The 15,658-nt window shown below is 34.6% G+C and overlaps 2 protein-coding genes across 2 annotated transcripts; one reads left to right on the top strand and one right to left on the bottom strand.

The window, feature by feature from the left end:
* Nucleotides 1–1,276: 1,276 nt before the first annotated feature.
* Nucleotides 1,277–9,824, top strand: PJVK (pejvakin; the record flags this gene model as incomplete). The annotated part of the gene is made up of 6 exons (XM_082764030.1): nt 1,277–1,487; nt 4,048–4,243; nt 5,041–5,182; nt 5,877–5,994; nt 7,842–7,946; nt 9,339–9,824. 6 exons carry the CDS (start codon nt 1,277–1,279, stop codon nt 9,638–9,640), a joined length of 1,074 nt encoding a protein of 357 aa, XP_082620156.1. The 3' UTR covers nt 9,641–9,824.
* Nucleotides 9,825–11,228: 1,404 nt separating this feature from the next.
* On the bottom strand, nt 11,229–15,555 carry FKBP7 (FKBP prolyl isomerase 7). Its single transcript, XM_082763653.1, has 4 exons — nt 15,287–15,555; nt 13,918–14,069; nt 11,967–12,100; nt 11,229–11,659 (listed from the first exon to the last, which is right to left on the bottom strand). Exons 1-4 carry the CDS (start codon nt 15,505–15,507, stop codon nt 11,498–11,500), a joined length of 669 nt encoding a protein of 222 aa, XP_082619779.1. The 5' UTR covers nt 15,508–15,555; the 3' UTR covers nt 11,229–11,497.
* Between the last annotated feature and the right edge of the window lie 103 nt (nt 15,556–15,658).

Below are 15,658 nucleotides of genomic sequence, written 5' to 3'. Positions count from 1 at the left end.
AAATGTTTTCTATTATTAAATAAATGTCATTATTATTAAAACAGTTTTAAAAATGTTTTCACATGGAAATTGTACTTTGGGAAAAAAAGCCAACCAAATAACCTTTTCACCCAGCACCAAGTGATAATATTCACATCGAAGTGTAACTTCACAGGGCTGTGGCTGATATTTTATCTTCTGTAACTGCAGAAGGAGCACCAAAAAGAAGTGCTCCAACACCAAGCAGCTGTGTGCTCACCACTCTTGCAAGAAGTTCAAGTCCCTGCCAGTTGGACCATCATGATTACGTGGGGACATCTCAGTTCCTGCAGCGTCCACCACAGTGATGCCTACTAAGAGGGTCCTCTTCCTTCCCTTTACAATTTATCTTTTTGTACTAATGTTTTTCCTGTAGGATTCTTGAGCTGCTCCTTAATATCAATAATCTCACTTCTGTCTGTAATTTTACATTTATTATTTTCCACAAGTACACTCTATGCACTTTCTGAGAGCTCTTACTGAAAATTTGGAAATTTCAACTTCAAAGCCAAATATATGAAGCTTGTCTGTCTCAAGACCAGCCCTGTGTTCCATGGGAGGAGAGTACCATGCGCTGAGTGAGAGCCCACTGCTGCCTTCCAGCAATTTCCAGACTTCGCTTGGCCTTTGTGCTTCCACAGAGCCCCATGCCACTGACTCCCTCGCTGAGCTTGAGCAAGTTCTGTTGTGCAGCTGCTGCTGAAAGGAAACACTACCTCAGCAGGTCTGTTTGCTTCCACAAATGCGTAACTGAGATGCTCTCCCTGATGCTGGTGGCAAAACATGCTAGGATTCGGCTGCAGCAAGGTTGTAATGAACAGCAATGCATCAATAACCCCTGTCAGGAAGCTAAGGATTACCTAAGTTGCTGTCTTCTCATTTTAAGATTTTAATTTTGGTTTCCAAACAGTGGTGTTAAACTGCAGAGGAAAGGACAAGCATTTCCATATCAGTTTACATTGGTAATTCATTATTCATGATGCAGAACTAGAGAGCTTAGCTGAAGGTCTTTGGGAGAGGTCTTCAGCAACACACCTAGAAGCTGGATAGTTAAGATGCTTTCAAGCCTTTCCAAGTAAAATATAACTTGCTTTTTTTTAAAAAGAAAAAAAGGGAAAAAAAGTTTTTGTTTTTTTTTTTTATTTTAATATTAATTTGCTTCAAAGAACATTGTAAAGAGAAATTGAACATGGGTTTGAGGTCTGGAAGTTACACTTGATGCAGAGGGTTTTATTATTATCATCACTAATGTTGTAATATGTTTGCTGCTGCAACCAAAAACTTTGTTAAACAGGTTGGTGATGGAGGAAGACTAGTTCCAGTGCCCAGTCTCAGTGAGGCTGATAAATACCAGCCTCTGAGCCTTGTGATTAAGAAAAGAAAGTGTTTGCTTTCAAAAAAATCTAAATTTGCATCAACACCTTTCACATTAAAAGACATTCTTCAAGGGGAGAAAGAAATTTCTGCAGGTAAGTTTTTAATCTTTCTTGAAAGCAGAATAATGCATGCTTTCCCCTAAATACAGACCAGTAGTTATGGCTTAGTCTGTACTGGTAGTATGATGGTTTTTTAGTATATGTGTAATATAATGTATCTTGCTTCATCATATAATAAATATTTAGGAAAAAAGTATAAGTTAGATTGGTAAAACAAACAAACAACAACAAAAAAACACGACTTCTTGAAGAAGTATAAAAAAGTCAGTTATATTTCAAAACCTTGATAGGAACTAATATACAACAGATTTAGTTAAGCTTTGTGTTTTTTTCCAAATCACAAGTTCCTGAAAGATGTACTAATGCATATTTACTTATGCATGTATGATTAATTGCTACTTAATATTTGCTTTTATTTTGCACCTTTCTTTACATTCTCACTTTTAAATATGTAACAATGAACTCAGTTTGGTATCTGTTTCATGCTTGTGATCTCATGTTTTGAACTACGCTCTGCATAGGCAGAAACATTTGACAGCAGATATCTGACTGAAGTAATAGGATTTCTGTAAATTTTTTCCATGTTTGTAATCTTTTTCACATACCTAAAGAGGCAGCACTATTTAAATTGCTTTTGCTATGCAATGTCAGAAAGCTTTGAGAAGATCCTATGAGAATTAAGAGGTGCAAAATTGAACTATATTTTCTTGTACCTTCCTTTGAAAAGTCTATACAATTTATAACAGCATATGTTTTCTCAAAACAGTTTCATCACTTTATTTTTTAAAATACATTTTAAAAAGGTATTAATTACAAAACAAATGCATTAACTAGAAACTCTAAGACAGCCAGTTTGTGCACAGGAAGACAGAAATGCCACCTGACTCCACAAAGAGGTGATTTCAGGATGAAAGCAATATGAAACAAAATTGGAATCCTGCCAATCCTACTAGTCTTGCATTCAGGACAAGCCAGCTGAAAAATTTGAAAAATCTCATTTAAGAAGTCAGAGGAAAAGTGTGAGTCAAAATCACATTAAAAATCTCACAAAGCCTTTAGTCTTTTCTGTAAAGGTTAGATGTCATGTGCAGAAGGTTTTGTCCTTTAGTGTAAGCAAAGACATTTCTAATTGAATTTCCTTTTTTTTTTTTTTTAATGTGACAAATATAAACATTTGAAATCTTTTTAACATTATGAAAAAATATGTGCTTTTTTTTTTGTTGTTGTTGTTAAAAGTAAAGACAAACAGGATTAACACTGGGTGACTTTCTAGTGTCACTTTATTCTAAACGCTTCAAAGAATAAGACAAAAATTAATAAAACCTGGATTCTTCAATGTAGTTGAATGCCTATTTCCCTTATCTACCTGCTCTGTTCATATTAATTTTTCAATGTGTTCTAATATTTTTTCTGGTAGTGTAATGGTATTTAAAGTTATGAAGAAAATGTTACATTACAGCATATATTATATATAATAAAATGTTATAGCATTAAAAAATGCTTTGGAGCCCACCCTTCTATTGTACAATAGAGCAATTTTTCTTTCTTTCTTTCTTTCTTTCTTTCTTTCTTTCTTTCTTTCTTTCTTTCTTTCTTTCTTTCTTTCTTTCTTTCTTTCTTTCTTTCTTTCTTTCTTTCTTTCTTTTTTTTTTTTTTTGTGTAAGTCAGAATTAATCTGTTTTCCTTCAGATTAAATTGACACTCTTTAGAATGACTAGGGACACACTGAAAATGTGGCAAGACATTCTGATTGTGACCTATCAGGGTAAAAGGCAAAGGTAATGTTACTGGCAGATCTGCACTTTAAACATGTATTGCAAAAATGGAAAACAATGTAAGGTTCATTTGTACTACATCCAGAAATTTTTAGAATTTCCTAACATTATTTTACAAGGGAAATATGTAAATGCAACTTTAAAAAAACATTTAGTTCTTCAAAAAATTAGAAAAAAGGAAAAATTACCTGTGTATTCTATACACAGGTAATGTGTATATATATATATATTACTGTATAGTAAGTCTTCACAATGACTTGTTATGCACCAGAGCTGCGCTGAAGTTATTAGTAAATGGGCATGATGTGTATCCGCCATGTTGGCTTTCTCTTTATTCCTAGGGTTCATATTCCGTGCAGTCTTCATTAAATCATTTTGTTTGTGTTTCAGAGTAATGTGTTTCAAAAAACCTTTAAACACATTGCATATCTTTTTGTTCTATATCTCCTGATAAAGGAGAATAGTGCTTAGCACAGAAATGCAGAAATATTCCTAATCACCATTTCATTCTTAAGATATATTCCATGTGGGACTCTGAGCAAAACTCTGTCAGTGAGAGGTACAGAGATCCCTCAGACCCCACGCACTCTCTTTCCATTAATCATCAGTAGTAGCACTGATAAATAAGCACGTAATGGAGCTGTGAATTTTATATCAAAATTGTTAAGTATAGTAAGAACAGTGCACTTCATTATTTTCTTTACATTTATTCTATACAAATTTAAAATAATTAAAGTGTCCTGTTACAAGTATGTAACGTTATGTAAAAGTACTATGTTCAGATCTTCATCACACAATGGTTATCTTCTTTTACTCAGGTGTCTCATCTTACCAGTTGCTCAATTATGAAGACAAATCGGATGTTACGCTCAATGGTAGAAGAGGAAATCAGATAATGAATGATGTTGGTTTTGATGTTGCTGGATCAGATTCTGTTGCCTTTAAAGCTTCTTTTGGCATAGTGACTAAACATGAAGTTGAAGTACCGACATTACTTAAAGAACTCACTACAAGGTTATATTATAAATATATATATATATTTCTAGTTCCATACTTATATTTCATACAGTTAGGTTGAATCTCTGAACAAAATCTATTAATACAAAAAAGGGTTAGGTTTTGGTTATTTTAGGCAATAAATACCACTCACCATCAGATATTTTCCAGGTTTCTTGTATGACTAACAAGTCTCAGATTAAATCACTGCACATGACCTCCAGTATAACAGGGGCTATAGAATTTATCGGAATTAATTCTTGTTTTAATTACAGTGCATCTTCCAAGAAAAAAAGAAAAAAATCTAGAGAGGACGAGTCCATCAAAGATCCTATGTATTAAATTTCCTACTACTGCAAATTTGAAATTTACTTCAAATAACATTAGGAAGAAGAAATCCTCATCTGCTGATAAAAACAAACAAACAAACAAACAAACAAACAAATCTGTGTTATATGACTAAGAGCCAGTGCCTGTAGAGATTCTCCTAGAAACACACTTGTTTGATGATCATTTCATGTTTGTACTTCATATAGTATATTGCAGTTATAGTTCATACACATCAGCTAGTTTTTAATCCATTCAGTGTATGCCAGCTTCTATAGTTATCATTTTAGATTTCTAACCAAAACTTTCCACAATTATAAGCTTTATGGAAGCCCAAAGGTAGAGCATTAAAGCTATTACTTATAAAATTCATAACTGTATTACTAATATACAAGATATACATAATATACAAGTTATTGATTATACAAGAAGCTTTGCAATTTGCTAATAATCTCTGAATGTCCTCCTTGTCTCCCTCTTGATTTTAGAAAAATAAACTTTGATCACTGTCTAGTACATCAATCAAGAAAAAGTAGGATGGAGATTTTGTGCGTGGTCATGGAAAGTATTAGGACCACAAGGCAGTGCTCATTGACTGTCCATACTGGAATGCGTGGAGAAACCATGAGGGTAAATATGTTTTAGGATAAATAAAGTTCTGTAACTCAAACAGGCAAACAATAAGCTCATTTTTATAGATTTTATGGCTGGATTTAATTGTATTTTTACAGAAGTAAGCTTAGAAAAATTCTAAAGTGAGTTTATGTTATCACACTGATGTAAAACTGAATAACTTCTTTATTTGTATCGTTTATATGAGTGAGCTAAGGAAAATGCATAAAAGGATGGCTAGACAATGAGACATTGTTTTGGGTGAAGTCTCGGCAAAAATGTGGAAATTCCTTCTTTTCAGTTTGAAACTCTGATAATCATATATCTTTTATTACTATATACATCTTCTATAACTCATTACAACTTCAGGTTGTTATTATTTCAAGGATTGGCATCTCGCTCCCTGTCCCATTTCTCCCCCCCCCCCTCGTTGTCATCAATATGTTTGAATAATTGAAACTTCGAATCTTCTGAGGTTTGTCCATTGCTAGCATTTATAACATTCACATAATTTTTGGTGACTGATGCAAGTTAAATTACTGTCTCTGTATAAATGCAACACTGATAGTATGAAATTCTTTACTGATGAAATTTGATCTCCAGTTTCAGAGCTTCCTCCTGGTATAATAGTTCTCAATATATACAATTAAGATGTTGTTTTGTTTATTTTTTATTTTTTTTTTTTTTCTTTTGATGATTTTCCAAATTATAGTTTCACATTATTGAAGACCAAAATTATAAAGGACGGGACAAAGCCATTGTTTTTCCTGCACATACAACAATTGCTTTTAGTGTGTTTGAGCTTTATATTCATTTGGATGGTAATTTTGGTAAGTTGTGCATTATTGTCATTACTGTCATTTTTTAAAGTGGTTTGAGGTTTTTCAACAGTTTTCTTGTTCTTCATTTACATAAGCCTCAATCCCATAAAATGGGCATGCCTTAATTTTATGAACATAAGTAGTCTGAATTTCTGGGGAAAATGGTTATTACTGAAAAGATTAACAAAGCAGGTAGTGGAAAATACTTCGCCATGGAAATATTTTTAAAACTTAAGTTTTACTGTTTTTTGTTTGTTTGTTTGTTTGTTTGTTTGTTTTGTTTTGTTTTGTTCTGTTTTGTTTTTTTTTTACATCCCACATGTTCCACTTGCAAGGAACAAAAAATCATTTATTTATATATCGAGACTTTTATGACCATCTGAACACTTGCATAAAATGGGAAAGTAAAAAGACCTAAGTAAAGAAGAAAGTGTGCAGAACTTTTAAGCAAAGCTAAGAATTTTAGTTGTTGTGGCTGTAATTTCAGTCTGATATATCATTACATGTATAGCTATCTGAAGATATTTACAAAGAAATAGAATTACTGAAAACAAATATGGAAAACATTATGGAGCTCCTGTAAGTTTGTCTCCTTTTGGAGAAAGGATAGAGTTTATGTCTTTACATTATTTACACTAATTAATGTGTAGCCTGTAATGTTATTGGTGTTGTTTGCAATAAAGCAGAAATTCAATTTTAGGATTTGATCTAGAACTTAGTAAAACCAAATAATGTTAGATTGTGTTTCAACCACCAAATTTACATGTACTTAAATACAGGGACTTCTGTGAGAGTTGCTAAATTGTTTCAGGAATTTCTTAACTCTGATTATCATTGTGGCCTTTTTAAAATAGCAAGACAAAAGATTAGGGAGGTGTTCTGTACCTCTGCAGGTACCTCTGCAGATCTCTACAGCAGTACCAGTTTTAGAAGTTGCAAATAGCTCTGTATTCTTTGGCACATGCAGTATTCAAATTCTATGACAGGAACTTTGTGTTTTAAAGCACCTTTTTACTGAGCAGTGAAAGAACTTTACTGTAAAAACTTTAAATACACTCCCAATCAGGCTTAATTACTGGATTAAAAGTAGAAGAGAAAATACAGTACAGTAGTTCTTTATATTCAGTTCCATAGAGCTCAACATTAACTTCAAATTCTGAAGTGCTTTGATTTTATTTTACCTGTATGTAGTGGTAGGTACAAGCACAAGAATAACGTTTTAGCTAAATCATTGAAATCATCAGTGAAGCTGATATCTGTCTAACTCAATTAAAAATAATTATCAATTGAAGTCCTGCTTTTTCAGTTCCTTGTAATTGATTATCCATATATTTTGCTTTCAAGTTTTTCTTTCAAGTTATGGATAAAAACTAATGTGATATTTATTTTCATTTCAAAAAAAATAACTTTTGGCAGTTGAATCTCCATTGGAACAGAGGACTATAGATCTTGCACCCTTGCTTATAAGTTCTTATTTTTAGTTTCAAAGGAGTCTACAGAGATTATGGAGATACTTAGAAGTGGGAGCTCCATCAATATGATTTAAAGAATTAACCCTTAATGTGGGCAGGAATTGCATAAAAAAAAAACAACCTATAAACAAACTGATGATGTATGTTGGAAACCATGAATGTTTAAAAAATCCTATTGAACATTTCATTTGATTCTGTGTGTTATTGCTGCGTGCAGACTTGTATTAGACAGTGGTACTAGCCTTTACAATTTTTAGCAAAGCTGAATTTAGTAACTGCTAGCTTCATCAACCTATTATAGGTTAGAAAAGCATATTAAATTGTGTTGAACAGCTATTGCTTTTATGTTGCATTCTTCTAATAGCTTATGTTTCATTTTTACAGAACTATGTGTGACTCCAATTTCAAAAGGAGGATTTGAAAAAGAGAAATCCACATCATCTTCAATGAACAAATTAAGGATGTTAAAGAGTAATCTATTTCATCGAAGTATGGTTTTTGATATTTATACACAAATGTCTTAGTTACTGCATGTAGAGTAGTTATTTGTTTCTTTAGTTTGTGTGCAAGATGAACATTAAAATGAGAAAACTTCAGTGTAAAATGTACTCCAATTTCTTATGTACTGATTGTCAAGTTATGACAGAATCTTTTTCACAATAACAAATTTATGGTGTTACTAAATATCTTAAAATATATAATAGTCCATGGCTGATGTGTGGTATTGAGTAATTATACAACTAATCAGTTAATATTAACCTTATTTCATATGTTTGCAGTTTACATAGAGCATTATGCAATACGTGTTATAAATAGTATTGCAGGGTATACTTTTTATGACTAATTTTAAGTATCCAACAATTTAAATATTAGAATGTACTCTTTAGGCTATATCTTCATGTAGCAGGGATATCGGCATGATAGCGTCATAGTTCTCTTTCTCACTCTGATACGAACACAACAGCCAACAACGCTAAGTGTCACTTTATGTAGGTAGCTATGTCTTCTTTGGGATATCTCTGACTATATTACTCAAATCTGGGGATTTGTTCTAGTGAATGTAGCCTATTTATTTATTTAGTTATTTTAAGATTTCTTAGTCTAATTGTTGTGGAAAGCTGCAAATCTGAAAGTGAAGATAAATAAGAATCAAAGACATCCTTCTAAAGGCTGTTCTGTCCATGTATCCTTGCTCCACCGTATCCCATTATTGATCAAAGGACATTTATGGACCAAGCCTTCAGTTCTGCTCCAGTATTATGCTAAGAGAGCAAATCTGTGGGTATGCTATGTATTGCTAGTTTTGGCTGTTTAAAAGTTGGTCATCTTATCTAAACTAAGAAGAAATGAAGAAAGAGGAGACAAGCAGGTCAGTCTGAGAGTGACTTCTCCCTGGGGTGTTTGGATGCTCAGAAGTCTTCTAAGAGGGCAGCATAGAGTCCTCCAAATTTTCTAAATCCTTTAAGCGATGTTTTTTTTTGTTTTGTTTTGTTTTTTTCTTTTTCATTAAATAAACAGAATTAACAATTTTTAGAAAACAAAATTTGAAAAACTAAAATGAAAACGTTTAAACAGGAAAGTACACAGCTGTGATTTGGCGATTTGTGATTGATTAGGTGTATTTCTAAAAAAAATAAATTACAATTATACTATACAGGTCATTTATAAAAATAATTCCAGCTTCTGCCAATGTCTTTTGTGAAAATAAAGGAAAACTTTCATCATGCAGGGCTTTTGATAAGAAGTCATCTATGGTGACATGTTTAGAACGGTTTCATGAATCAGTTGTCATTTCCATCAGTAGATTTACAGATTGTTTTGTGAACAGTTCATAATGTAATGACAAACCACTGCTCTTTTTTTGTGTGCCTTCTTTTTCAGATAAAAGAGTAGTAGATACCATCGCTAACTCTGATGTTTACTTGGAGGACCTTTTTACAGACTACTATGAAAAAGCTGCAAGCCTGACCAATCTCTCTACAAGCTATCTCAGAGAAGGGGCTCATATCCGGATTAATTTACTTCATAATAACATCACGAAAGGTCCCTGCGTCCTTTGTGGAATGGGAAGTTCTAAAAGGGAGACAGTCTATGGATGCCTAGAGTGTTCTTTTAATGGACAAAAGTTTGTACGACTGCATGCTGTGCCCTGTTTTGACCTCTGGCATAAGAGAGTGAAGTAACTGATGTAGGTAAGTGCCTATTGCAGACATGGGCATAAATAACTGTGCCACAAACTTTTCAGAATTAGTAAATGTGACTCATTTTGTTTAAATGCAAAATAGTGAAAGTGCAAAACTTTTTATAACACTATTATTTTCAAATCATTTGCTTCACAATGACCTTAATTACTTGAAAATGTATGCATTCCCTGACATTTTGCTTTTCTTTTTTTCTAGTACCTTCTCATTGTATTATCATAATTAAAAATGTGCTTTCAAACTGTATTTTCATAATGTCAAAATATATGCTAGAACCTACCTATAAATAAATTGTTTACATAAATTTGTTGTTAAACCCCCAAATGTTGCCTTTATCTACACTGGAATAGAATGGTAAAATGAGAATATTTGTTAATAATTTAGTGTTCTCATGAATCTTTCACTGAAGTATCAGATTAAAAAACATGCTAAAGCTTAGCTCTGTCTAATGTTTCATTCACAAAAGGGAACTAAAACTGGTGATGGGAATTTCATAGTTGAGTGTCTTTACGTATGAGGTACGATCCAGTCTACCTTTTTTGAGTTTGTTTTTTAGGTCATAGCTGCTCATGACTTTCATACCATTTATGTGTTCAGAAAAAAAGTGTTTAGCAGGAAACACTTATGAAAGTTACAAAGATAACAGAACTAAATCCTTCCAACTAGACTTCTGCCTGAAGGTCTTCAATCTATAGACCTCAACTATGAGAAATTAAGTTTGTGATGTTAAGAATATATACTCTAGGGGGCACTAGAGACTAGCACCCAATACAGAGATTGGGAGTGCTGTTCAGTGTACTGTTCAAACCTTCCCCATGCTACGTTAAAAGACAATTAAATTTTATATGTATGTTTTATCATGGTTTTAAGATAAGTCAGTCATATATAGAAATCTTTTTACCTAGGCTGCCATTTTCACTGTGTACATCTCCTTATTCCATGTTGAAATAAATGACCATTTTTCTCAATAGAAAGGTACATTACGCAAGTGTTGTGATGGCATCTACATACGCAGAACAGCTCAATAAGCACAAGTACTGTGTATTAACTATCAGTGTTACTTTGCATTTTTCCAAAGTGAGGGAAAACAGATTCATGCCCAGATAATTACCTTATATAGAATATCTCCTATCATCTTACACCTCATTCAAATAAAATATGATATTGTAGATTTTCAACGTTGTGCTGCTGAACAATCTGGCTAACTGCATTAGTAATTTTATTACAAAGTTTAAAAATTTCCTTGAAAATACTGTATTTTCATAAACACCAAACTTCAACTTAATATTACAAAGAGGGTATTTTAAGTTGATTTAAAAACATTTGTGTTTTTATGTTGAAATTCCACAGACAAGATTCATTTAAGGTTTTTTATAGATAAATTTGCTGCAATGGCCAATGGCCTATGCAGCGTTCTAATGGATTACCTTCCTGGAATTGTTTTCTCCTTTTATTTTACAGGGAACTTAGAAGTATTCATCCAGTTATTTTCTCATTTTGTCAACAACTACTAGAATTTTTTTTTTTTGACTGACAGAACAGAAACAATTATTTTGATCAGTAATTTACACATTAAGGAAGACAACTGAGCAATAGTGTAGATTAGGAAATGACAAATCAGTAACAATAGCTCTTGTTGTGTTCCAATTGTATTTATTTCTTTTGCAACACCTAACACATTTTATTAGTTGAGTGTTAAAAATAAGATTTTTACAGTCACCTTAGATATAAAAAGATGCCACTATAAAAAAAAATACAAAAGATTTTGCGATGAAATATTATTATTATTATTATTTTTTAATTCAGTGTCCAGAAAACAGCCAAAGATTTTATGAGTGCTTAGAGTTCATCATGCTGGTAGACATTGTACTCCTTTGCTGATATGAAACCATCGCCATCATGGTCATTCTTCTTAAATATATCAGCTAAGATTTCATCATGTGCTGAGGGGTGACGTTTTTTGCCATCTCTTGCAAATTCTTCTTTCAAATACTGGCTTATCTAGAAGAGAAGAAATAAAAAATCAACTGTTGTGGCTTTTATATCAGTCCTCAGCAGCTATCTATCTTTAAGAGCATTGTCATATATGTGTGAGTTACTGTGACTGCTGTGCAGATGTCTGAAGTTTCTCTCCTACCAAGCTTGGGACTATTAATATATTAAAGCAAATATGTACATCTCACTGTACAGTTTGTGTAAGTATACAGAAGCTTTACATGATGAACTGCAAGAGAGGTAACTAATGTTAATGCTGATAAAGTATATCCGTAATTGTATAATCTATTCCAAATTAGTTATGCCACATTACCTCGAGTTCAGAGAGTTTCCTGTCACTGTCCTTGTCTATTTGATTAAATGCTTCAACACTGCGAGGTCCCTTATTTACTGCATAAAGTTCAATCTCAAAGATCAATGTTGCATTTGGTGGAATCTTGCCCTGTGCTATTAATAAAAGAAAGAACACATTTAAGAAATTAAACAAAATGTTCAGTGATCACACATATGGTAAATGCACATGTAAATTGTCTTATTTTTCCTACTACAAAAGACTATTAATATTCAGATTAAACTCTGGATTTAAATATTACACAGCTAGACAGGACGATTGTTCATGTTCTGGCAAAACAGAAGTGGCATGCATTGAGCAGGTAACTGTGTTACACAAATGACTTTAAGAGAGATTTACAAACAATATACTTCCCTAAAACAAAATTATATTGATCATATCAATTCAGGTACTTTTAAAAATGAAGATGTATATGATTTTGAGAAGAGTTTGTGTGTTGTGAAAAACAGCTATTTCTGAACTTCTCACTATTTCACATACTGTCTTATGATGGGGCTTATTGAGAGATAAATTCTATGATGTTTAACTTTATTTAATATTTGCAATGTGATTTAAAAGATTACTGTACTAGGCTGACACTCGTATGTATTTTCTTTCTGAAGAAACAAGCAGGTAATATCAGGTTTTACAAACTTACTATGAATTATATCTATGGCTAAAAGGGCATTATGCAAAATGATGATTTGAATATGCATCTCACTAGAAAGAAGCAATAATGTGTAATTGAACTGATTCACCAAAACAACAACAACAACAAAAAAAAAAAACAACCAAACAAACAAAACAACAACAACAACAACAAAGAGAACTACTCGAATATTTTATCTGGTCTCTAGTAAAAAGATACCGAAACATGTTAGACACTATTATTCCTGTGTCAGAGCATTTGCCTATAAGCATAGATCATTGCATCATGCATCTAGCTAAAACAGGAACTGGAAGAGACAAGAATAAATTAATGAGGTCTGAAAGTAAAGCCAAAAAAGCATCTAGAAATTGTGCAGTGTAAAATTAAAATGTAAACATGCAAGCTGTTTCTATTCGTAGCCAAAGCTAGTGAGCATGACATTGTAACCTCAGAATTTTGACAGAATTTTGAGCTTGTGACCATCTTTCATAAACTTGTTTATAAGCACAAGGCAAACAAAACTATTACTTGCACTTCTCATCTAAAATATCTGTATAAAAAATGACAGGCTTCAGAGTTCAAAAGATTTTAATCTTACAAGCTTGAATGTGTAGAATTTTTAAATATATCTGAACATATGTCATGGTTTATATACTATCTACTAAATAAAGATACAGTACTAGAATTCAGTGCCTGTAGTTTACGAATATACATACCAACAAAAGAAAGACATGTAAAGATTTAGAAAGTCACATGCATCTTTTCTAATTCAAGATTAGGCAGGCATCTTCCCCAACATGCAGGAATACGCTGAGACAGAGGACAAGTATACTGTAGGAAAGCAGTATTTTCTTGAAGTGCTACCTAGAACAAACAACGCTAGTATTAGATTTAAAGAATGTATTTTTGTATCAGTGTTTTTCCTTATTGTTACAAGACTTTTTTATTAAACATTACACTCAAGGGACAACAAATTATTCCTACTAAACTTCATTGGCTAGAACAGAATTGTATCAAAGACAGAACCAGTGCACATGATTCTAACACAATACCATTGCCAAATAATTACTACACAGCAGGAACTACCTTTTCAGAGAAACTACTACACCCAAGCCAGAGCTGAATTTAAGTTATCTGCAACTGAGTACTGACACTGCATAATGCTCTTACTTGAACATTTTTTTTAAATGGACTGCACACTTAAGCATCATAAATTCAAACCTGATTTCAGAGCAATAAAACAAAGCAAAGTCAAAATTCAGTATTTAAAATCTTTTTTTTTACCGTATCCTTGCTGTCCATATGCTAATGATGGAGGAATGATCACTTTCCGTTTTTCTCCAGGACACATATTCATCATAGCAATATCTAACCCTTTTATGACTTGTCCAACACCCAGAACGAACCATTTTGGATGACCTTCATTTTGTGTCCGACTATTAAAACAATTGTGAGTGGATAACAATTAATTTAGCATTTTTATTTTTTAAATGACTTTAAATTAGCAGTTGGTAAAAGCATGCATTAAATTATTTAAACGCAAGAACATTTAGAATGCAAGAATATCCTAAGTCTTAATGCTATTTTTCTGCTACACTCACAATTTATTTAAGGTCAAATCTTGATATGTATAAATGGTAACCTCCATTTGAAATCACAGGACATGTAAAAAACTAACTTCTTACTAAAACCATTCAATCCTCCTGATGAGAGAGGCTGCATGAGAAGTGTTACTTCAGGAAGTCTGTGAGAGGAGAGCTGGGATGAATTCACTGCTGTGAACTGAGAACGACTTCAGCTGCTCACGATGGGATGGGATGGGACGGGATGGGACGGGACAGAGCGTGCTACTGAGTGTTGGGGGAATGTGGAAACCTTGGCTACAGTGCTGTGTGCTCACCCGCTGCTCTGTTCACTTACAGCAGTGTCTGAGCCAGCTTCTGCTCAAAGGTGTCCCTCCTATGGGAGCTACACTGAGCTGTGAATGAGCAGCTCAAAAGTCAAAGGGCAGCACTAAATGTGTCAAAATTAGACACTCCAACAGGAAAAAAGTGTAAGTAAAATAGCAGTTAAATGTAGCATTATCCTCTATTGATTTTTTCTTAAATAATGCAAGGGAGGGGACGAATTAAGGTTGGGTAATAAACTAGGCCCATCAATGCCAGTCAGATCCGTGATATATGGGCAAGCAACGAGCCTGCCAAAGGCGGACTTCCCCTCTGCAGCTCTGCACAGCGAGTCCCGCCACTCTCGGCAGGATGCACCAACAAGAAAAGCAAGGCACTGTTAAAACTAAGACTAAAAATAAAACGAAGCTTCTGCACAACGGCTTCAGCAAAACGAGCAGAGACAGCCTGCTGACGGATGGACGGGACGTGCACGCTCAAACAGCAAGATGGGTGCGAGGAGAGCCCGGCAGCCTCGCTGCCTGCACAGCGGCCTGGTGTGGGGCAGCCGCCACGCCAACCAGGCAGAAGCCTGTACTGACATTTCTGTCCAAAACGACTTATTTCCAGAAAACCACCACGCGCTGGTTTCAGAAATCCTTCAGCGCTCAGCTTAGGGGTAAAAAATAGAAAATAAAAAAGGCTTTGGGGGGGGGGGGGGGTAGGGAGGGTATTAATATCAGCAGACGCTGCCCCAGCTGCCCCACCTGCAGTAGAACTTGGAGCCGTCGCTGGCCAGGAAGCCGTCGTAGTGCGCGTTCAGCAGGTCCCCCTTCTTGCTCTTGGGGCTGCAGCTCTCGGGGAGGTGCAGCACCTCTATTTTAACCTCCTCCTCCGCCGCCGCGACACCCTCGGCCCGCGCCGGGGCCGGGGCCATGGCGAGGAGGCGCAGCAGCAGGATGGGGACCAGGATCATGTCGCGGCCCATCTCGCTCCGCGCAGGCCGCCGGCGTGGCACTGCTGCGGCGGGGCCGGCTGGCTGTGGGCGGGCCGGGCCGGCTCCCGGGGCCGGCCCCAGGAAGCGAGGGGGACGGCTGGGAGCGCCCGGGGGGGGGCGCGCATGGGAGGCGCGGAGCGCC

This window comes from Aythya marila (genome assembly GCF_965140915.1).
Source record: "Aythya marila genome assembly, chromosome: 6".
In the NCBI taxonomy this organism is placed as follows: domain Eukaryota; kingdom Metazoa; phylum Chordata; class Aves; order Anseriformes; family Anatidae; genus Aythya; species Aythya marila.
Note: the sequence above shows the minus strand (reverse complement) of the source record. Positions and strands in the feature narration are given on the sequence as shown.

Bases quoted from the DNA above. Each gene is read 5' to 3' on its own strand.
- FKBP7 (XM_082763653.1), bottom strand. From the start codon at position 15,507: ATGGGCCGCGACATGATCCTGGTCCCCATCCTGCTGCTGCGCCTCCTC. The intron at 14,070-15,286 runs GTGGGGCAGCTG...TTGTTTTAATAG, and splicing joins GGCTCCAAGTTCTACTGCAG to TCGGACACAAAATGAAGGTC. The intron at 11,660-11,966 runs GTAATGTGGCAT...CTTCTCTTCTAG, and splicing joins GGAAACTCTCTGAACTCGAG to ATAAGCCAGTATTTGAAAGA.